Here is a 24,169-nt window from a genome sequence, read left to right on the forward strand (position 1 = left end):
ATGAAATGTCAACCTGATGAAGCTAAAACACCGGACTGCTTGCATGCCTAACAGCATAAGCAGCATGCAATAGACAGAGCTAAGCGATCCCACAACCAATGAGTCAGATCTCAGCTCTGCAGTTCTGCCACATCCAGTTGTAAATGGAGGAGGAGGCTCCACAAATATCCCCATCCTGAATGATGGGGGAGCCCAGCACACCAGTGCAAAAGACAAGGCTGAAGCATTTGCAGCCGTCTTCAGCCAGAAGTGCTGAGCGGATAATCCATCTCTGCCTCCTCCTGAGGTCCCCAGCATCACATGTCAGTCTTCAGCCAATTTGATTCACTTCACGTGTTATTAAGAAATGGCTGAATGCACTGGATACTGCAAAGGCTATGGGCTGCACCCCTAGCCAAGCTGTTCCAGTACAGCTACAATACAGGCTTCTACCCGGCAATGTGGCCTGAGGATTAGTGGCAACATTTGTGACCAACAAAGAACGATTTTAAAAAAAGGTGAAATTAGGATGTGAGAATCGGCTAGCAAGAAATATAAAAATAGTAAGAGTAACAGTAAGTACATAAACACGAGAGCAAAGAAAACATTGGTCCGTTAGAGGATGAGACTGGAGAATTAAAGGGAAAACAAGGAAATGGCAGACACTTTGAGCAAGTATTTTGTATCTGTCTTCATGGTAGAAGCTACTAAAATCATCCCAATAATAGTAGAAAATCAAAGGGCAGAAGAGTGGGAGGATAACAATCACTATAGAAAATGTACTTTGAAAACTAATGGGACTAAAGGCTGACAGGTCTCCTGGAGCTGATGGTCTTTGTCCTACAGTCTTAAAAGGAGTGGCTGCAGAAATAGTGAATGCATTGATTGTAATCTAGAATGAATGAACTGCAGCAGGGATGTCCTGGGGATGAGATGATTTGGCCTCCAACAACTACATTCATCTTCCTTTGTGCTAGGTTTGACTGCAACCAATGGCGGGTTTTTCCCCTGCTTTCCATTGAATTATGCTGGGGATCCTTGATGCCACCCACACTTGTCAAATGTTGCTTTGATTCCAAAGGCACCCTTCTGCACTTGGATTTTCTGCTATTATTGGGATAATTTTACTACCTTCTACCGTGAAGACAGATACAAAATACTTGCTCAAATACTCTTAACTCACTCCTTGAGTTCAGCTCTTTTGCCCATGTTTGGTAAGCCCCCAGGATGTTGATAGTGGGGAATTTAGTGATGGTAATGCCATGGAATGTCAAGGAGTGACATTCAACATTTTCAATTCCCTCCTGTACATTCCTTACTCTTATTGGTTGTTAAGTGAATCTTGCTCCTAACATTTGCTTGTGCTCTTAAGACAATTATAACGTTTGAACATTGTCTCACTCAGAAGACAGGAAGGAAAATATACATATCTACATCAACCTAACTACTTTATAAAATTATTATTTCATTTTAAAAATGGGCAAAGGCTTCACCGTGATATGCCTGACCAGCCATGACTCATACCAGAGGAATTTCTAACCTTTAGAAACCAGCAGGGACCTCGTTACCTTTAAAGAGGTGCTAATGCCCCCTGTGCAGAAAATCAAATTGTATAGAAATGCACAAACCCCCATTTACATTCCTAAGGCAGGACACTGGGCAAAGGAGACAGTATGTCTGCAGGGACAAAAGGGACCCTGATTTCTCTGTTAAACCTTTCAAGATTCCAGACCTGGAAGAATACATCCTTTATCCAAAACCCAGGAGAAGTGGTGGAACGTATGTCACGTGACCTACCCAAGCTGCTAGAACCTGTAATATTACCATGTGGAACTGAACCCAGGCAGTCTACCATTTCACCACCTAACAGGTAGCAGCAGGAAGAGCTGGCCCTGATCTGCACTGTGTATGACTGGAACATTGGAACTCCTGTATCTGTGCTTCTGGAGAGACAGATCACCTGCAACAGTTTCAGCCTGCTGATCTGTGAAGGAATACGCCACTCGGCTTTTGATTTTGGACTCTGCACTCACATGAAACCATAACCCTTTTTATCATGGTCTTGCTCTGTACCCCTTTCTTTCCATTATCCCCATTTTATTGTATGAGTGCAAAAAGAGACCAACGTTGCGAAACCCATTCTCGCATTCTGTGTGTACAAAATAAACCAACCTTCTTATCTGACCTTATCTTGAGTTTGCTGTGGGGTTATTAATAAAGGATTGGATTACTCCAAACTGAAGGGTTGGGGAAACCACACCACCACTTATAAAGGGGAAATCAGAAACCAAAAACATCTTTCTGTTTACGGACGGGTAGTGAAAGGAGAAATCAGGGCTGTTTAAATTAATCCCCCTCCTGTCCAGAACAATATTGTTGGAGACAGAAATAAAGATAAGAAAACAATACGTAGCCCTCTAAGCTTTCCATCTGACATGGTACAGCCAACATGCATTATCACCCCTCCCCCTTCCCAATCAAGCAATCTCCTGTGTTTGTATTTATTTAATACATGCCTTTTTTAGGATCTGATGATAATTGACTCTTCCAGTGCCAACCTTGCCCATCCAGGTGCTTTTGATAAGTAAACTCATTGTCAAGCTCTTGTTTCATGCCAAAACATGCTTAAGATTGATCTGCCAACATTTTGATGCAACTGTCAGCCATCCATTAACAACCCTTTGAAGCTGCCTACAGCTAATGAAAGTTTTCCTCCCAATTCCTAAATTGATAGTAGTGCTACTCTGGGTGATGGATAAAGAATCAATAATAGCTTTAAAAAGGTAATAAGATAAATGCTTAGAGAAAAATTGCATGGATTTAGACTAGGGCAGTGGATTGAAAGAGCCAGCACATGGTTGATGGGCCATTTGGCCTACTTCTGCACTATGCTCATGTAACTTTAGAGATGCAAAAATAAAGAATAAAAGCTTAGACCAATTATGGGAATACTCTAGAAAACTCCTTTCTAATTCCTGAAGACAGTTGGTCATGCTAGATACCGCTCACCTAGCTTTCATAATTTACAATGTCCTCCACTTGCAAGATTTGACTTCTCTTGATGGACTGTAGTGACTCCACACTTAATGCACAGGATTGTAATCAATTTCAGAAGTCAGGAGCTTTTAAAGAAGCAAAACTACCTAGCCAATGTTCCCCCTAAGCTGTGCAGCAACTCCAAAGTCCCCGTGCAGACCGCATGCAATGGCCGCACAAAAAAATTTAAAGGAGCTGTGCACTTAAGTCCTGAGAAACAACATTCTGGGGAATGTTGCTACCTAGTATCCATCATAACTTTTGGCTTTCATGTTTTATGCTCCTGTCCTTGAGTTTTCCCATAATATTTAACTAAAATAACTTAATGACTGGACTAGATTTAATTCACTTCATCGCTTTAAGAGCTACAATAATACTGCCTCAAAGTATATGCTTCTCCAACAAAATAGCTAATATCCCAATTTGCTGCTTACAATCAATCTGTTTATTGAGAACCACATTATTGATCTAGCAATGTTCAGTGCTATAATTCAGTTTTATTTGGGGCACTTTCTAAACTTAGTTTTGGGGCATATACTTGTAGTTTTGCTTCTGGTGATGATAATGGATGATATTGATTGAGGGTTTTTTTTTCTAAATGTGTGTTCCTGCAATAGAGAGAAGTTTTATGAAGCTAAACTTCAGCAGCAACAGCAAGAGTTGAAGCAGCTACAAGAAGAAAGAAAAAGGTTGATGGAAATTCAAGAGAAGATTAGGCATCTGCAGAGATCGTGTCCTGACCTACAGGTGACTCTCAGATTGATTTCTTTTTTTTAAAAAATAAGATTTGGAATAGGCACAAATCTCTACCTATATCAGATATAAAGCACTTCAAAACTATGTTTACGTTCTTCCCAATATTACTTGCGTTAATTTCCTACTGCATTGTTGAAGTATAAAACATTTATCTTAATGTGAAAGTAAATATTTATTTAAATCTATTTGTGGTTAATGACTTGACAATTTGTAAATTTTAGTGCTTTGTAAAATTTAAAATTTCTCAAAAGCTTATGTAAATAGATGATGTTTACCTATTTAAAGTGATATTTAACAGTTATGATGAGTTGTGCTACAGGTTTTGCTGATGGGTGCTACATATCACATGTAGGGTTTGTTTACTTGCAGTTGTCAACATCGAGTACAGGAAACTTGTCAAAAATAAAAGTTCCCATTGTTACATCTACCCCTGCGATCAGTGGTCAGGGTGCAACAGCTAAGGCTTTACCTGACCCAGTTGCGGCTCCACCTCCTGATAGTGAGGTAATGAACAGCTGTTAAAAAATATTCTTGTATTTAGTTTTGCAGTTACTATATTTGCATAATATTTACTTGGAAAGGAATAGTTTAACAAAAATGTACTTAATTGTTTCTTTTATGTAATAATAAAATATCTTACGACCTTTAAAGGACGTTCCAGCAGCAGAGTAGGAAAAGGGTGAGACATCAGAGGAAGTGGTCAAAAACTGGTTGACTTTGAAGAACTTTTGAATTTGGCGTGAGAGGAAGGTAATCAGAGAGTCAGGAAAAAATATTTAGGAAAATAATTCTTACGACGGAAAGCGTGCTAGCAATGGCAAAATGAGTTTGGAATATGCAATACACCAGTGTTGGAAGATAAAAGTGTGGATTGACCTATAGATTGGTGAAAATTGCAGAGGAATAAAGTGATAATGTGTGGAAAACAAGTATAAAGATTTTCAATTGTTTGTATCTTCTAAGGCAAGGACCCAATAGAGTTTGCAAGGATGGATAATTGCCATGTGGGACATAGTGCAGTATAGGATACTAGGCTGTTAATATCTGGAGAACTTGTGGTTTCTTAATCTAAAGTTACCCTTGCCCTCGCCCTGGACTCTCATCTCTCTCTTTCTCTCCTATCACCCTTCATGGCCTCTCTGAGCTCATCATGTCAATGCGACCCACCCCTTGCACCCTCAATGCTTTGCCCACTGAGCTGCTTTAGTACCCATCAGATCCCTTCGTGATCCGCATTTGATTGATATTATTACTGATTCTCCCTCTCCAATGCTGTCCCTCTCTTTCAAATCTGCCATCATCTCCACTCTCCTTTTAAAAGAAAGAGCCCACTTGAGCCCACTTCCTTGCAAACCCTGTCTCCAGCCTTCCTTTTTTTCTCCTAAGTCCTTGAACCTGTTGTTGCCTCCCAAACCCAAGCCTCTCTTTCGTGGACCTCCTTGTTTTAATCCATCTAATTGGGTTTCTGCCCTGCCCAGTACTGACACGGCTCTCATCAAAGTCGCAAATGACAACCAGTGTGACTGTGACAGGGATAAATGATTCTTGACCTGTGGGTGACCACATCATCTCCTCTAGCTCTTCTCCACCATTGCCCAGCTTACCTGGTACTATTCTTATCTATCTAATCATTACTCAGTGTATCACCTGCAGTGGCTTCTCTTTTGCTCCTGCACAGTTAGCTCTGATGCCCCTCAAGGATCCCTCCTATTTCTCATTTACATACTGCTCCTCAGAGACATAATCGAAAAACAACAGTGTGAGTTTTCTGATGGCACCCAGCTCTAGTTCACCATCACCTCGCTCGATTTCTCCATTTGTTAAATTATCAGACTACCAGTTTGACATTCATTATGGATGAGCAGAAATTTCCACCAATTAAACATTGGGAAGACCAAAGCCATTGTATTCAGTCCCTGCTACAAGCTCTGCTTCCCAGGTACCGACTCCAAACCTCTCCTTGTCAGCTTTCTGAATCTGAACTAGACTGTTGCCAACCTTTGTGGCATATTTAATCTGAGATGAGCTCCTGACCTCATGTTTGTGCCATTGCTGACTGACTATTTCCACCTCTGTAATACCACCCCTACCTCAGTTCGTCTGACACTGAAGTGTTCATCCATGTCTTTGTCATCTCTTGACTTGATTACCCCTGGCTGGCTTTCTACATTCTACTCTCGGTTAACACGGTCACCCAGCAAGTACTGTTCAGACGAACACATGAAATGTGTTTCATTTAGTAGGCCATTCAGCCCTTCGAGCTGCTCCACTATTCAATAAGATTATGGCTGATCTGTTTGTGTTTCGAGTTCCACGTGACTATCTATCCCCGATAGCCATAGATTCTTGTTAGGCAAAGGAATCAATCTACCTCTGCCTTAAAAATATTCAGTGACCCCCACCTTCACTGCCTTCTGAGGCAGAGTGTTCCAAAGCCGCATAACCCTCTGATAGAAAAAATGTCTTCTCATCTCTGTCCTGTAAGGGCAGTCCCTAATTTTAAAGTGGTGCCCCTGGTTCAGTACTCGCCCACAAGAGAAAACATCCTTTCCTTGTCCACCTTGTCAAGACCATTCAGCATCTTATATACTTAATCAAGTCACCCCTCACTCTTCTAAACTCCAGTGGAAACAAGCCCAGCCTGTCCAACCTATCCTCATAAAACAGCTTGCTCATTCCAGGCATCAATCTAGTAAAACTCCTCTGGACTGCTTCCAACGCATTTACATCCTTCCTTAAATAAGGAGACCAAAACACAATATTTGAGATGTGGTCTCACCAGTGTCCTGCAAACTGAAGCATAACATCCTTATTTTTATGTTCAGTTCCTCTCATCGTAAAGAATAGCATTCCATTAGCCTCCTTGATTACATGCTGTACCTGCATACTAACTTTTTGTGACTCATGCACAAAAACACCGAGATCCCTCTGCACCTCGGAATTCTGCAGTCATTGTCCATTTAAGTAATACTCTGCATTTTTTATTCTTCCTGCTAAATGAACAGCTTCGCATTTTCCTACATTATACTCCATTTGCCATATTTTTTCCCACTCACTCAACCTATTTATATCTGTGTGTAAACTCCTTATGACTCCACCCCTTAGCCTTTGTTTTCTGCCCTACATTGGCTCCTTGTTAAGCAATGCCTTGATTTTCAAAATCTCATCCTGGACTACTAATCTTTGTGGTCTTGCCCCTCCCTTTCTCTAATCCCCTCCAGCCTCTCAGTCCTCTGAGATAACATGTTTATCTCATTCTGGCCTCTTCAGTACCCCTGATTTTAATTGCTTTATCTTTGGTGACTGTGCTTTCAGCTACCAAGGCCCTAAGCTCTGGAACTCTGGATTTCTCTGCCTCCCTTTCCTCCTTTAAGACTCTCCTTGAAACCTATCTTTTTGACCAAGCAGTAAATAGGAGCAGAAGTAGGCCATTTGGCCCCTCGAGGCTGTTCCGCCAATCAACTAGATCATGGCTGATCTTCTACCTCAATGTCATTTTTCAGCACTATCCCCATATCTCTGTGTCTTGAGCGTCCTCAATGGCTGAGCCTCCACAGGGGCAGAGAATTCCACCCTCTGAGTGAAGAAATTCCTTCTCATCTCAGCCCTGAATGGCCTACTGCTTGTTCTGTGACTTTGTCCCCTGGTTCCCTGTCAGTCAGAGGAAACATCCTTCCTGTACCTACTCTGTCGAACCCTTTAAGAAATTTGTATGCTTCAATGAGATCACCTCTCATTCTTCTAAACTCTAGAAAATACAGGCCCAGTCTCCTCAATCTCTCCTCAGGACAATCTTATCATCCCAGGAGTCAGCCTGGTGAACCTTTGTTGCACTCCCTCAATGGCATGTATACCCTTCCTTAGGTAAGGAGACCAAAACTGTACACAATACTCCAGATGCAGATTCACCAAGCCTCTATACAATTGCAGTGAAACATATTTTCCCCTTTGCTCAAATCCTCTTATAATAAAAGCCAGTATACCATTTGCTTTCTTAATTTTTTGCTGCATCTGCATGTTAGCTTTCAGTGACTCATGAACAAGGACACCCAGGTCCCTTTGGTCATCAACGTTTTCCAATCTCTCACCATTTAAAAATACTCTGCCTTTCTGTTTTCCCTACCTAAGTGGATAACTTCACGTTTTTCCACACTATATTCCATCTGCCATGTTTTTACCCACTCATTAGCTTCTATAAACCCCCTTGAAACCTCTTTGCATCCTCCTCACAACTCACATTCCCACCTAGTTTTGTGTCATCAGCAAACTTGTAAATATTACGTTTGGCATATTACATAAACCCATCTGGTTCACTAATGCCCTTTAGGGAAGGAACACTCTCATCCTCACCTGGTCTGGCCTACATGTGACTCCAGGCTCTCAGCAATGTGGTTGATTCTTAACTGCCATCTGCAGTGGCTGAGCAAGCCACTCAGTCAAAGGCAATTCAGGATGGGCAACATATGCCAGCTTTGCCAATGAAGCCCACATCCCATGAAAGAATAAAAAAAAATTACCCCCATTGGGGTGGCAATGGTGTAGTGATATTGTAGCTGGACTAGTAATCCAGAGACCCAGGGTAATGCTCTGGGGACCCGGGTTGGAATCCCACCACAGCAGATGGTGGAATTTGAGTTCAATAAAAATCTGGAATTAAAAGTCTAATGATGACCATGAAACCATTGTCAATTGTTGTAAAAACCCCTCTGGTTCAATAATGTCCTTTAGGGAAGGAAATCTGCCCTTATCTGGTCTAGCCTACATGTGACTCCAGACCCACAGCAATGTGGTTGACTCTTAAGTGCCCTCTGAACAAGGGCAATTTGGGATGGGCAATAAATGCTGGCTTAGGCAGTGACGCCCACATTCCATGAATGAATTTTTTAAAAATCCAAATCATTGACACAGATTGTGAATAGCTTGGGCCCAAGCATTGATCCTTGCTGTACCCCACTAGTCACAGCATGAAAATGACCGATTTATTCCTACTGTCTGTTGTCAGTCCGTTATCCAATTCTCAGTCCATGCCAGCATATTACCTGCAATCCCAGGTACTTTAATTTTTTGTACTAACCTATTTTGTACTAATCCAAATACACCGCATCCACTGGGTCCCCCATATTTATTCTCCTCTTTACACCCTCCAAAAACTTCAGCAGGTTTGTCAAACATGATTTCTCTTTCATACATCCATGTTGACTCTGCCCAATCCTGCCATTATTTTCAGAGTGCCCAGTTGTCTCATCTTTTATAATGGATTCCAGTATTTTCTCTACTACTGATCTCAGGCTAACAAGTCTGTAGTTCCCCGTTTTCCCTCTCTTTCTTTTCCAAAATAGTGGTGTTATAATTGCTATCTTCCACCAGAATCTATAGAATTTTGAAAGATGACCACCAATGCATGCTCTACAGCCACCTCTTTCAACACTCTGCAATGTAGATCATCAGGTCCCATTAATTTCTTTAGTACTTTTTTAAACTAATATTGCCTTTCAATTCCTCATCCTTGCGAGTCCCTTGGTTGTCCAGAATTCTAAAATGTTCCCAATCCTCAGGCTTGCTACTTTTTTTGGCAACTTTATAAGACTCTTTCTTTGATCTAGTACAATATTTAACTTCTCTTGTTAGCCACGGTTGGTGATATCTCCTTACGTGGCTCAGTGCCAAATTTTGCTTTATAATGCTCCTGTAAAGCACCTCGAGACGTTTTATTCTACTAAACGCAAAATATAAAAACAAGTTGTTGTCATACTTTATGTATAGTCAAATTTGAGGAGCTGATAAAAGGTTGTGGAAATTGAGCATGGAGGTAATGATGGTCTTAGCAAGGATTTTGCTTGTGATGAAATAGGGGCATAAGTGGGTGTGATTGTGGTGGTAAATTATGTTGGCGATGGAGTAGGTGTGCAATTTAGAACACTGGAAGTTGAACAGGACAGTTAAGTTGCACATTGTACAACGTTTGCTGCTTCAGGGAAAAGCTGCATTCATGTCTTCACAATTGTTGAACTTGAGATAGACAGTTGGTTCACTCATGGTGTCATACAGCGCAGGAGCATTTGTAAAGTTGAAGTTAGTGAGGGGAGGCCAGAGATGAGGTAACAGTAACCCTGGAGTGGTCAGGGTTGGTGTTTTAAGGAGAGAGTGATGACTGTTTTGAAAAGGGAGCTGAATCATATTTGAGGAAATTAAAGGTTGCTGATATTTAGCTGTTAGGGTGTGGAAAGATAATTGAGCAATTAGGAGCAGGGTCAGAAGGAGGTCACTGGAAGAGGTGGTGGATTTCAGGCGATTAAGCTGATGAGGGCTTTGGGAGAGCTCGGATCTTGTTAGGTTAGGGCTGGGAGATAGCAGGGTGAAGGGAGATAGCAGGGTGAAGGGAGGCTTTGGGACAAGAAGAGGCAGTTGTGCAGAAAGCTCAAGAGTTGGATCCAAAGGGGAAGCCCAGGTAGTTAGTACAGATTGAGATTGGTAGCATGTTGATAATGTTACTGGACTAGTAATCCAGAGGTCTGGACGAATGCTTCAGAGACATTTCTTCAAATCCCACAGTTGGTAGAATTTAAATTAAATTAATCAATAAAAATCTGGAATAAGACTATTCTCAGTAATAGCGATCATGAAACTCCTGGATTGTCATGAAAACCCATCTGGTTCATTAATGTCCTTTGGGGGAGGAAATCTGCCACCCTTATGTGTGACTCCAGATCCACAACAGTTTGGTTGACTCTTAATTGCCCTCTGAAATGGCCTCAAGAGCCACTCAGTTGCTGTTATGAACTGCAGCAGCTCACCACCGCCCTTTCAAGGGCAATTGGGATGGCCTTGTCAGTGACACTCTCATCCCATGGAATGAATACAAAAAATACAACTGATTATGAAATTGCTGTAAAATTGAATCAATTCAATTCTCAAAATTGGAATTTAACTCAGCCAACATTAAACTGATTTATGATAAGTGATTATTGTTTCTTTTTAAATGGTCAGCTGTGGTCTGAGATGCGGAGACACCAAATTCTGCGAGAAGAGTTGCGTCAAAGAAGAAAACAACTTGAAGCATTAATGGCTGAGCATCAGCGGCAAAAAACACTGACTGAGAGCAACTCCATCATTGCTGCATCTGTTAAAAGTGAAGGGACAGAAACACAAGATACACAGCAGCTCAGCAGAACTGAAAGGTTAGATCGGAATATGAAAGCAAGATTGCTGGATTAAGCTTTGAATTATCTGCACTTGACCTGGATAGGCAGGTTTTTGGAACTTAACTGTTGTCAATTCTTAAAAATTGCTCAGATGTGCTCAGCCAAATGGCCTACAGTATGTACTGCCCAAAACAATTTTCAGATAAAATTGTTGCACACTTGTCTAATCATGATGTGAAATTAAGCATGGTCTTTTTGAATTAATTTAATGGAATTGATTTTTTTTTTAATGAGCTAATTGTATTGACTGTAGTTACCTACTGTAATTTTTTTGCCACATCTTAAAATTATAATTTTTGGTCATGAAGGAGGCAATGATACTCATTGGACTAATTTCCATTTTTGGCATGAGTTCTCCACACTAGGTACTCCATGCTGAGTAGAGCTCAGCCAGGACACTGAATTGGGTCCTTTCTTGCATGCTATCAATTTATAGCCTATACCTGCCAATTCAAAGAAAGAGCTTCCGTTTATATATTGATTTTCACAACCTCTGGATATCACAAAGCATTTCACACCATTTTTTTTTAGTCACTGTATAGGAAAATGTAACAGCCAGTTTCACATTGCAATATCACACAAACAACAGTCAGATAAATGACCAGCAAATCTGTTTCTGGTGTTGGGTGAAGACGAAATGTTGTCCAGAACACAATAAGAATTTCTCTTATTTTCTTTGAACTGTCACTTCAGCAGGGAAGCATGTCATCCAAACAAAGTGTTAACCTAGATTATGTACCGAATTCCTGCAGTGAACCCATTTTTCTTCTAATTAAGAGGTGTGAATGTCACCACTGAACCAAAGTCATTTTTGTAATGAAAAATATAATTGCCAATAATTTGAACTAGGCAATGTAAATGATACATCAAAATGGGTATTTAATACTTTAAAATGTTAGTTATCAGAAAATGTGATTCAATGCAAATATAATTCAATTCCAACTTAAAACATTACCCACAATGATGATCATCTCATCTCCTGAAATGAATTAATCTATACATTGAATAGTTGATTTTTCTGTGCTGTGAACCTTTGTCTACCAGGAACTGGGTTAAGCCAAAAGATCCAATTTTGTTTGTAACTCTTTCAACTAGAAAGGAAAATAATTTTCTTTTTAATCATCATTTGGTGGTGGATTCAAAGCTAGCTCCCAGTGACGAAAGACTAAGGTATGTATTCATTGTCAGTGATTTTGAGTCATGGGAAAAATTAAGTCTTAGGAAATTTTCATATTTATGCCTTTGAACATAATAGGGTAAATTTTTTATGAGAAGTGCAGGAGGAAAAACTTCCTTTTGGGTTAATTTTCTTTGGTTGAGAAACCCTTATTTTATGTATGGGAGAGTATCCAGTTGGGTTGTAATAGTAATTTAAATTCACGTTAGAACTCTTAATATTTCACAGGACTATGGCTACTTGGGGTGGTTCTACGCAAGGTGCATTAGATGATGATGATGATGAGGAAGATGAAGAGGAAGAGAATAATGACGACGTTGGTGATGATGATGAGGAAGAGAATGACTACCAATCTGATGGGATTGCCCAATCAGAAGTTGAAACAAGTTCTCATGAAACATACACAGTGTATCCCAATCAAAACAGAAGTAAAGGAACACGCAATTCAAGAGAGAGCAAGAACAGGTGGGTTACAGTTGAGCACTGTTCAAAAAATATATGGAGTAATGAACAGCTTGACTAGGCACAACCAACATAATCTCAAAATTCCCCTTAGCAAAGTTAAGCTTTCTCAATTTCTATCTTCTTGAGGGCATAGAGGAACCAATATTCCTCCAATCCAGTGAACCATGAAAAATAATTATTTTTAGTCCCTCCTGAACCGTTTTTTAGTAATTCAGATTGTAAATTTAATACTACTTCAATAAAGCGTGTAATGCTGCAGATTTATGATATTGGAGCAGAAGAAGAAATTGTTCCAGCTTTGTTTTAATACATTATTTTTGTGCAGTGTGACAACAAAACATGACCATATTTTATTTTCTGCAGGGAATTTTAAAAAAATCACGGTGCTTTCTTACTACCCTCTATTTTCGGATGCCATTAGTATAATATTGTCTTTTCTCCTGTGGTATGTGCTAAAAGCAGGATAGTATACAAAGGTCTAATCTGAAGAAATATAATGTTAAGGTGGCAATTCAGACTTGGGAATTATAAGATTTGTTAACTGCTTCAGTTTTGCCTTAATTATTGTTACAGCTGCTTTACAGCCTTCTATTCCTCTGTACCCTATTGCATACAATACAAAATAGATGGCAATATATTGACCATTGTGTAAAAAGGCAAAACTTGTGGCTTTGACCTGTTCTCTGAACTTCATTTTAATTCTCTTTAAAGTATTAATTTTCTCCACTATGGTTTTTTAATGCATTATTTCATGGCTTCTGTTGCTTAATTTCTTGATGTAAGTACCAGGATAGGGAAGTTATTAAAAGCCAGATTATAGGATTGTCGCATTTGCTTTTGAAAAATGTTTGAGGCAACCTGTAAAAAAGAGTCCTATTTATGAGGCTTCCCTTCAGAGTAGAGTGAAAATTTAATGGTGCAGGTGAATTTCTCGTGGATCAGGTTCTTTCTGCTCTGCTGCTGCTTATGACAGTTCACCCCTTTGAGAGTGTAATTGCTGTGATAGAATAACCAGGCTTTGTTTCTTTCTCTTATGGGAGACCAAGCATGAGTTCCTGTTTAGTCAGGTGTGGGATTATTACTGGACCTGTATCTTTTATGGAATGTGACTTGAACCAGAAAATTCAGAAAGGAGAATTGTTTTAGTGGAATATAATTTGACATTTTTTGGGAATTAATGAATGGAATTAAATTAAGAGAAAAAAAAACAAAGCTAATTAGTTTAAGGAGAAAAAATTGAGTATTGTTCCAGTATTTTAAACAAAATACTCTCAATTTCCAAATTTATTGGGAATCTTTGCAATAAATGTTTCCGATCATGAAGAGAAACCAGATTTTCAGCTGCTATTTTAGTTGCCTAATATTTTACTTTCCCACTTATTCTCTCTCCCATTCTATTATGTTTATTTTGTTTCCCCATACTTCTATTTTTAAGAGCCTGTAGTCATTTGTTTTTTTAACCTCATGACAAAAATTTGAGTTTTAGTTGCTTATGAATTGATTCAAAGGGACACCTTGGAGCCTGAAGTATAAAGATAGGCACAGCCATGTAATATCAATGTCTAGATCAGAATCTAATGCTTAAAAACAGCACTGCACTTAGGGTGAGAACTGTTTTCAAAAGCCTGTTAATAACTTGATGAGCAAAACTGTTCAATGTTTTAAGCATTAACAATCTCCCCAGATAATGTATGTTGTCTGAGGGTGTTGCGACTTTTTGCAAGCCAACGTCATTGAACTTTCTGTATAGTCCTCTTCCTTTGCTTTAGAAGCTGGCATAAACATAGGGAATTACAGTTATCTTAGAAACTTAGATTTTATGGGCACTGTAGAATAAATGCACTGCATGACACCAAGTACAGTATGATGGAAGGTGGGTTGAGCACTGTAAGGTGATGAGTGAGCTTAGGAGTAAATTTTAATATTTTCCATAGTTTTAATAGATTTATAAATGTTGTGAAGTTGGGAATTATAAACATCATGGTTGAATTTGTAGGTGATGCAAAACTAATGAAGGTTATTGGCTCCAGAGTTGAAGAGGAAAAGCTGCAAGAGGATTTGAATATACTTGGGAATTGACAGACAGGTGGCAGGTTAAATTTGAGGGAGAAATGCCAAGTGCTTCACATCGGAATAAAAAAAATTTGGAAGAGGCTATTATTTAAATGGAAAATAAAACATGCATGGAAAATGCAAGGAATCTGGAGGTCCTGCTGAACAATAAATTGAAGCTGTGGTAGTGCATAGAGCAAATCAAATGTCGGATTGTATCGAAACATTAATATTGAGCCAGAATAGTGAGATTATCCCACCACTTTATCAATCACTGCTGCAACATATTTAAAATATTGTGTACAGTTTTGGTTGCCACAATGAATAAAGGATATTGCAGCTATTTGACAGAATACAGAAGAGACTAACCCAAAATATTTAGGTAATGGTGGCATTGAATTGGAGTATGAAGAGTAATTAATTAAGTTGGACACATTCTCACTGGAAAAGAGAAGGTCGAGGAATGATTTTGTTTTAGGATTCTAAAGGAACTAGATAATGTCCACCAGGGCAAACAAGAGACCCGAGTCTTCTCCTTAGTCTGGCCTACACTTGACTCCAGTCCCAAAAGATATGGTTGCCGCATATATTGCTCTCTGAAGTGATGTAACAAGGCACAGAGAAATATTGGACAGACTTATTAGCAATGAACCAGGCATCTGATCAGGACAAGATTTACGTCATCCCAGTCTAGTTGACCCTTTTCACTAACATCTGAATTTGCGAGAATTGCCACAGGATGATCAGGATATGGTGAGTTAATCCCATATCCCTGTTCCACCATTCAGTGATATCATGATTGATCTGCAACCTAACTCCATGGACAGAATTTATGGCCCCTGACTGGTAGGTCTACGTGTAGTTTGGGGGCGGGCCATAAAATTCCCCGGATAGCCTTCCCGCTGCCCTCCACCTGACCCTGACCTGCCCACAATTTTACATGGGGTGGGTGAGACCTAGGGTGGGCTGCTGGCCTACCTGCCTTCACCTTAATTGAGGCCCCACTGGCCACTTAAGGGCTCCTTCCTCGCCCAGGCCTCAATTTTGAGGCTGGCGGGGAGAGTTCAGGGTCGCCGTGGGGGGAACCCGGCAGGTCACCCTGCTAGGATCTAGGCCTAGGGCCAAGTACTTCGATGGCCTCCTTTCCACATTGGGTATCCGGTCCCCCCTGCCACGAAGCCTCTACATCAATAAACCCACCCTACTTGCCTCAGAGCGTCAAATGGCCATGGGGCTGCTGTGATCGGTGGGGATGCGTTCCCTACTGAATCTTAGGGTGGTGAAACAGAAAACCCCTTACTCCTTAGAAATTTATCAATCTCTCATTTAAAATTTACAACTGATCTAATATTAATTGCTGTGGCAGAGAGTTCCGCAGTTCTACCACACTTTGTGTGTGGGTGTTTCCTAATTTCCCTCCTGAAAAGTTTGACTCTTAATTTTTAGACTATGCTCCCTAGTCCAAGACTCTGCAACCGGCAGAACAAGTTTCTATCTACCCTGTTTTTTCCCCTTAATATCTTGAGAGCTTGTATCAAATCACTCCTTAACCTTTTAAATTTCAGGGAATACAATCCTAGTTTGTGTAATTGCTACTTGTAATTTAACACTTGGAAGCAAGGTATCATGTTGGCAAATCTACGCTGCATTCCCTCGAAGGCCAAATCTCCTTCCTAAAGTGTGGCACCCGGAGCTGCTCATCGTACTCCAAGTGTGGTCTAACCAGAGTTTTGTATAGCTGAAGCATGACTTGTAGCTTTTCAGCATTCAGGAAGTAATCAGTTCAATCATTTTTAGGTTCAAAGTGGTGGCCTCGCATTTACCTACATTAAAATCTATTTGCCACAGTTTTACACATTCAGTTAATCTATCAATATGTCTTTGTAATTTTATGCTTCCATCCACGCTGCTTACAATGCTGCCCATCTTTGTTATCAGCAAATTTGGATATGTAGCCTTTAATTTCACTATCTGAGCCATTAATAGTTATGGTGAGTTGTTGAGGTCCCAACAGATATTTGCACCACAATTAACATCCTGCCAATTAGAGTACTTGCTCATTATTCCTACAGTCTATCTCCTACCACTCAGCTAATTTCCAACCAGGTCAGTAATTTCCCTTCAATTCCATGAACTTCAACTTTGGCTAATAGTCTCTTTTCACAGAATCACAGTGCAGAAGAGGCCCTTCGGGCCATCGAGTCTGCACTGACAGGTGAGAAACACCTGACCTACCATTTACCAGCACTTGGCCCGTAGCCTTGAATGGTATGACGTGCCAAGTGCTCATCCAGGTACTTTTTAAAGGATGTGAGGCAACCTGCCTCCACCACCCTCCCAGGCAGTGCATTCCAGACCGTCACCACCCTCTGGGTAAAAAGGTTTTTCCTCACATCCCCCCCCGAAACCTCCTGCCCCTTACCTTGAACTTATGTCCCCTCGTGACTGACCCTACCACTAAGGGGAACAGCTGCTCCCTATCCAACCTGTCCGTGCCCCTCATAATCTTGTACACCTCGATCAGGTCGCCCCTCGGTCTTCTCTGCTCCAACGAAAACAACCCTATCCAACCTCTCTTCATAACTTAAATGTTTCATCCCAGGCAACATCCTGGTGAATCTCCTCTGCACCCCCTCCAGTGCAATCACGTCCTTCCTATAATGTGGCGACCAGAACTGCACACAGTACTCCAGCTGTGGCCTCACCAAGGTTCTATACAACTCCAACATGATCTCCCTCGATTGGTAAAGGCAGGTGTCCCATATGCCTTTTTCACCACCCCACTAACATGCCCCTCTACCTTCAGAGATCTATGGACACACACGCCAAGGTCCCTTGGTTCCTCAGAACTTCCTAGTGTCATGCCGTTCATTGAATACTTCCTCGTCAAATTACTTCTTCCAAAGTGTATCACCTCACACTCTTCAGGGTTAAATTCCATCTGCCACTTATCTGCCCGTTTGACCATCCCGTCTATATCTTCCTGTAGCCCAAGACACTCAACCTCACTGTTAACCACCCGGCCAATCTTTGTGTCATCCGCAAACTTACTAATTGTACCCCCCACATAGTCATCTATGTCGTTTATATAAATGACAAATAATAGGGGACCCAGCACAGATCCCCGTGGTACGCCACTGGACACTGGCTTCCAGTCACTAAAGCATCCTTCTGTCATCACCCTCTGTCTCCTACAAGTAATCCAATTTTGAATCCACCTTATCAAATTACCCTGTATCCCATGTGCATTTGCCTTCTTTATAAGTCTCCCATGTGGGACCTTGTCAAAGGCTTTGCTGAAATCCATATAAACTACATCAACTGCACTACCCTCATCAACACACGTGGTCACCACCTCAAAGATTCAGTCAAATTTGTTAGGCATGACCTCCCTCTGACAAAGCCATGCTGACTATCCCTGATCAAACCTTGCCTCTCCAAGTTGAGATAGATTCTCTCCTTCAGAATTTTCTCCAGTAGTTTCTCTACCACTAACGTGAGACTCACTGGCCTATAGTTCCCTGGCTTATCTCGACAACCCTTCTTAACTAGCGGAACCACATTAGCTGTTCTCCAGTCCTCTGGCACTTCCCCCGTGGCCAGAGAGGAATTAAAAATTTGGGTCAGAGCCCCTGCGATCTCCTCCCTTGCCTCCCTCAGCAGTCTGGGACACAAATTATCCGGACCTGGAGATTTGTCCACTTTTAAGCCTGCCAACACCTCGAATACCTTGTCACTCTCTATATCAATTTGCTCAAGAACCTCGCAGTCTCTCTCCCTAAGTTCCATGCCTTCAGGTGGAGGGTGAGTAGCCAGTGGTCATGGTACACATTAGTACAAACAACAGAGGTAAAAAAAGGGATGAGGTCCTAAAAGCAGAATACAGGGAGTTAGGAAGTAAGTTGAAAAGTAGTACCTCAAAGGTAGTGATCTCAGGATTACTACCAGTGCCACATGCTAGTCGGAGTAGAAATAGCAGGATATATTGAATGAATACGTGGCTGAAGAGATGGTGAGAGGGGGAGGGTTTCAGATTCCTGGGGCATTGGGACTGGTTCTGGGGGAGGTGGGACCAGTACAAACTGGACGGGTTACACCTGGGCAGGACTGGGACTGATACCCTGGGGGAACATTTGCTAGAGTGGTTGGGGACTTTTTAAACTAAAGTGGCAGGGGGATGGGAACCTATGCAAGGAGTCAGAGGAGGGGAAATCAAGGACAAGAACAAAAGACAGAAAGGGGAATAAGAAAAGTGATAGGCAGAGAAATCAAGGGCAAGAATCAAACAGGGCCTCAGTGAAAAATAGTGGGAACAGGACAAGTAAGGTTAAAAAGACAAGCCTTAAGGCTTTGTGCCTTAACGCGAGGAGCATTCGCAATTAAGTGGATGAATTAACCGCGCAAGTAGATGGCTGCAGGGTGACCAGAGATTGGAACTTAAGATCCAGGGGTATTCAGTATTTAGGAAGGACAGACAAAGAGGAAAAGGTGGTGGAGTTGCATTGCTGGTAAAGAGGAAATTAATGCAATAGTGAGGAAAGATATTAGCTCCGACGATGTGGAATCTGTATGGGTAGAGCTGAGAAATACTAAGGGGCAAAAAACATTAGTGGGGGTTGTATATAGACCTCCAAACTGTAGTGGTGATGTTGGGAATGGCATTAAACAGGAAATTAGAGATGCATGCAATAAAGTAATTTAGTAGTAATTAAAGTAATTTAAGTAAGTACATCTGTAATTATGGATGACTTTAATCTGCATATAGATTGGGCAAATCAAATTAGTAACAATACCATAGAGGAGGAATTCTTGGAGTGTATACGAGATGTTTTTCTGGACCAATACGTTGAGGAACCAACTAGAGAACAGGCCATCCTAGACTGGGTATTGTGTAATGAGAAAGGAATAATTGGCAATCTAGTTGTGCGAGGCCCCTTGGGGATGAGTGACCATAATATGATAGAATCTTTCATCAAGATGGAGAGTGACGTAGTTCATTCTGAGACTAAGGTCCTGAATCTTAATAAAGGAAACTATGATGGTATAAGGTGTGAGTTGGCTATGATGCATTGGGAACCATTACTTAAAGGGATGACAGTGGTTGAGCAATGGCAAACGTTCAAAGAGCGCATGGGTGAACTGCAACAATTGTTTATTCCTGTCTGGCGCAAAGGTAAAACAGGAAAGGTGACCAAACCATGGCTTACAAGGGAAATTAGAGGTAGTATTAGATGCAAGGAAGAGGCATACAAATTGGCCAGAAAAAACAACGGACCTGAGGATTGGGAGCAGTTTAGAATTCAGCAAAGGAGGACCAAGGGATTGATTAAGAAGGGGTAAATAAGAGTGCGAGAGTAAGCTTGTGGGGAACATAAAAACTGACTAAAATTTTCTATAAATATGTGAAGAGAAAAAGACTGGTGAAGACAAATGTAGGCCCCTTACAGTCAGAAACAGGGGAATTTATAATGGGGAACAAAGAAATGGCTGACCAACTAAATATATGTTTTGGTTCTGTCTTCACAAAGGAGGACACAAATAACATAACAGAAATGTTGGGGAACACAGGGTTTAGTGAGAGGGAGGAACTGAAAGAAATCAATATTAGCAAGGAAATGGTGTTGGGGAAATTGATGGGATTGAAGGCCGATAATCCCCCAGCGCCTGATAATCTACATCCCAGAGTACTTAAGGAAGTGGCCCTAGAAATAGTGGATGAATTGGTGGTCATCTTCTGAGATTCTATAGACTCTGGAACAGCTCCTACAGATTGGAGGGTAGCTAATGTAACCTCACTATTTAAAAAGGGAGGTAGAGAGAAAACAGGGAAGTATAGACCAGTCAGCCTGATGTCGGTAGTAGGGAAAATTCTAGAGTCCATTATAAAAGATTTAATAGCTGAGCACTTGGAAAACAGTAGCAGAATCGAACAGAGTCAGCATGAATTTACGAAATGGAAACCAGGTTTGATGAATCTCCTGGAATTTTTCGAGGATGTAACTGGTAGAGTTGATGAGGGGGAGCCAGTGGATGTGGGTTATTTGGACTTTCAGAAGGCTTTCGACAAAGTTCCACATAAAGAGATTAGCATGTAAAATTAAAGCGCATGGGATTGGGGGTAGTGTATTGAGATGGATAGAAAACTGGTTGGCAGATAGGAAACAAAGAGTGGGAATAAACGGGTCTTTTTCCGAATGGCAGGCAGTGACTAGTGGGACTCCGCAAGGACCGGTGCTGGGACCCCAGTTATTCACAATATATATTAATGATTTAGATGAGGGAACTAAATGTAATATCTCCAAATTTGCAGATGACACAAAGCTGGGTGGGTGGGTGGGAGGGTGAGCAGGATGCAGAGATGCTTCACTGTGATTTGGACAAGCTGAGTGAGTGGGCAAATGCATGGCAGATGCAGTATAATGTGGATAAATGTGAGGTTAACCATTTTGTAGCAAATACAGGAAGGCAGATTATTATCTGAATGGCTATAAATTAAGAGAGGGGAACGTGCAACGAGACCTGGGTGTCCTCGTACACCAGTCGTTGAAGGTAAGCATGCAGGTGCAGCAGGCGGTAAAGAAGGCAAATGGTATGTTGGCCTTCATCGCGAGAGGATTCGAGTACGGAGCAGGGATGTCTTGCTGCAATTATACAGGGCCTTGGTGAGACCGCACCTGGAATATTGTGTGCAGTTTTGGTCTCCTTATCTGAGGAAGGATATTCTTGCTATAGAGGGAGTGCAGCAAAGGTTTACTAGACGGATTCCTGGGATTGCGGGACTGACATATGAGGAGAGATCGAGTCAGGATTATATTCGCTGGAGTTCAGAAGAATGAGGGGGGGTCTCATAAAAACCTATAAAATTCTAACAGGACTAGACAGGGTAGATACAGGAAGGATGTTCCCGATGGTGGGGGACTCCAGAACCAGGGGTCACAGTCTGAGGATACAGGGTTGACCATTTAGGACTGAGATGAGGAGAAATTTCTTCACCCAGACAGTGGTGAGCCTGTGGAATTCGCTACCACAGAAAATATTTGAGGCCAAAACGTAGTATGTTTTCAAGAAGGAGTTAGATATCGCTCTTGGGGCGAAAGGGATCAAGGGCTATGGGGAGAAAGCGGGAGCAGGCTATTGAGTTGGATGATCATCCATGATAATAATGAATGGTGGAGCAGGCTCGACGGGCCGAATGGCTTCTCCTATTTTCTACGTTTCTGTAGCACAATATACCCCAAAATATTTACAAAAAAAAATCTTTTCTCACACATAGGGCACGTTGAGCCTGCTCCACTATTCAATATGATCATGGCTGATCTTCAGCTTCAATTCTACTTTCCTGCTCCTCATATCCCTAGATTCCCTGAGAGATAAAAATCTATCTACCTCAGCCTTAAATATATTCGATGATGGAACATCCGTAACCCTCTGGGGTCAAGAATTCCAAAGAATCACAACCCTTCGAGTGATGAAATTTTTCTTCATCTCAGTATTGAATGATTGTTCCCTTATCCTGAGACTTTGTCCTCATGTCCTAGATTCCATAGCCAGAGGAATTAACCTCTCAAGTGTCTAACCTGTCAAGTCCCTTCAGAACATTGTACGTTTCAATGAAATCACCTCTCATTCTTCTAAACTCCAGAGAATATAGACCCAATTTCACAGCCTCTCAACACAGGACAGCCCTCTCCTCCCATGAACCATTCTAGTGAACCTTTGCTGTGGTGCTTCCAATGCAAGTAAATATGGAGACTAAAACTGCACACAGTACTCCAGGTATGGTCTCTCTGCCTCTTTCTTGAATAGTGATGTTACATTTGTGAACTTCCAATCTGTTGGGATCGTCCTAGGATGTGGGCAACTTTGGAAACTCATAGCCAGTGTGTCCACTATCTCTGTGGCTTTCTCTCTTGAAACCCTAGAATGTAGGCTGTCAGGCCCTGAGAATTTGTCACATTTTAGTCTCTTAAGTTTCTCCAATACTTGATCTCTGCTGATATTAATTGCCTTAATTTCCTCAATCTTTTTGGCCCCTGTTGAAAAGGCCTGACTCTCACATCAAAGCTTCAGTAGCACCGTTATTGTTAAGCCCTCCACCAACAGTGTCTTAAGGGGTGGTGAAGAAAGGAGCTCACCTTTGACCACAAGATTAACTGGACAGCCAAATAATTGCTGGCTACTAAAGCAAAGTAGTGTATGGGCATGTGGTAAGGAAAAAGTGTCACCTGACCCATCAGTACCTCTCTACCATCTGCACGATTCAAATTAAGGGTGTAACAAATATCAATCACCTGTATGAGTCCACCTGCAACAACACTTCGGGAAATTGGATGACATCCAGGACAAAGTCCGCGACATTAGTGCCACTTCTTTTGAACTCAATGCCTTCACCTCCAGATTGGCATATTGTCTAAAGGGTGCATTGCAGTAACTCTCCAAAGTTACAGATCCTTCACCTCTGGGGCCTCTACCATGAAGAATATGAGCAGCCATGTCGAGGGAATGCCATCATCTTCCAGAAGTCACCCACCATCCTGACTTGGACATATCGGCATTTCTTTATCATTATTGTGTAAATACCCTGAAATTCCCTGCCCAATGCCACAATTGGATTATGATCACCATGGAAATTGCAGCGATTCATCAACATATGGTTACAATGCTTCCTGATAGTTTGCTCCCCTGTCTTTTCAAATGCAACAGCGGACACCCTAATTAAGTTTCCTAATTCCACGTTTGGTGTACAGCAAAATTGCTTATGATTACACAGCTGTCTGTTAGCACTGATTCATGTTTATAGATAGTTTGGATTTCAGTCAATTTGTGCTTTTGTGTAACATCTAATTCGGGAGTCAAAGGGTATAAGAGAGAAGGCAGGAAAGTAGAGGCCACAATCAGATCAGCCATGATTTTCTCAAGTGACAGAGGAGGATCAAGGGGCCAAATTGCTTACTCCTGCTCCTAATTTGTATGTTCATATGTATGTTTGTATGACCTGTTGACTGTTTTGGCCGTTACCCGACCTTCCAAGTTGCACTAAGCTACGTGTTACATATTATACTTTTCCCATCTATCACTTCCATAGGTGGAAGGATAAACGCGCATGTTCCATAGATGGGAACTATCGTCCATTCCCCAAAAACAAACAACAGAATGTTGGTATGCGTCGACAGGAGAATCTGCGCTGGGCAGCTGATCTTTCCTATGTGGAAGAGAGAGAACACTGGCAAGAACAAGTAAACCAACTGACAAGGCAATTGGAGTTCAGTACAAATATGTGCCAGACCCTGATGCAGGACCAGCAGGTAGGAAGTAGTTTTAGAAGATCATGCATATCCATGCCTCTTCTCTTAACCTATCTGCTGCTGCCCGAAAAGAGTGCACAGCTTTTGCCAGCAACTGCTTTGCTGTTGATTGATTAAGACTGTGTCATTTGAGCACTTTGCATCTTGTCATTATGAGATGTGTCAGATTGGAAGTACTTTAAACTTGGACTTCTGGA

General features: G+C 41.4%; 1 protein-coding gene across 2 annotated transcripts in view; it reads left to right on the forward strand.

Moving 5' to 3' along the window:
- Positions 1–24,169, forward strand: part of pcm1 (pericentriolar material 1) — a 163,552-nt gene that overhangs the window by 63,040 nt on the left and 76,343 nt on the right. The window contains exons 16-20 of one of the 2 annotated variants that reach the window (XM_078548487.1): positions 3,633–3,762; positions 4,141–4,275; positions 10,759–10,949; positions 12,379–12,619; positions 23,760–23,972. In XM_078548487.1, coding sequence (XP_078404613.1) covers positions 3,633–3,762; positions 4,141–4,275; positions 10,759–10,949; positions 12,379–12,619; positions 23,760–23,972 — 910 coding nt within the window. Of the gene's footprint in view, positions 1–3,632; positions 3,763–4,140; positions 4,276–10,758; positions 10,950–12,378; positions 12,620–23,752; positions 23,973–24,169 lie in introns of both variants that reach the window. The other variant, XM_078548477.1, reaches the window with a different exon arrangement.

The sequence above is a fragment of the Cetorhinus maximus genome, chromosome 1, assembly GCF_964194155.1.
Source record: "Cetorhinus maximus chromosome 1, sCetMax3.hap1.1, whole genome shotgun sequence".
Classification (NCBI taxonomy): Eukaryota; Metazoa; Chordata; class Chondrichthyes; order Lamniformes; family Cetorhinidae; genus Cetorhinus; species Cetorhinus maximus.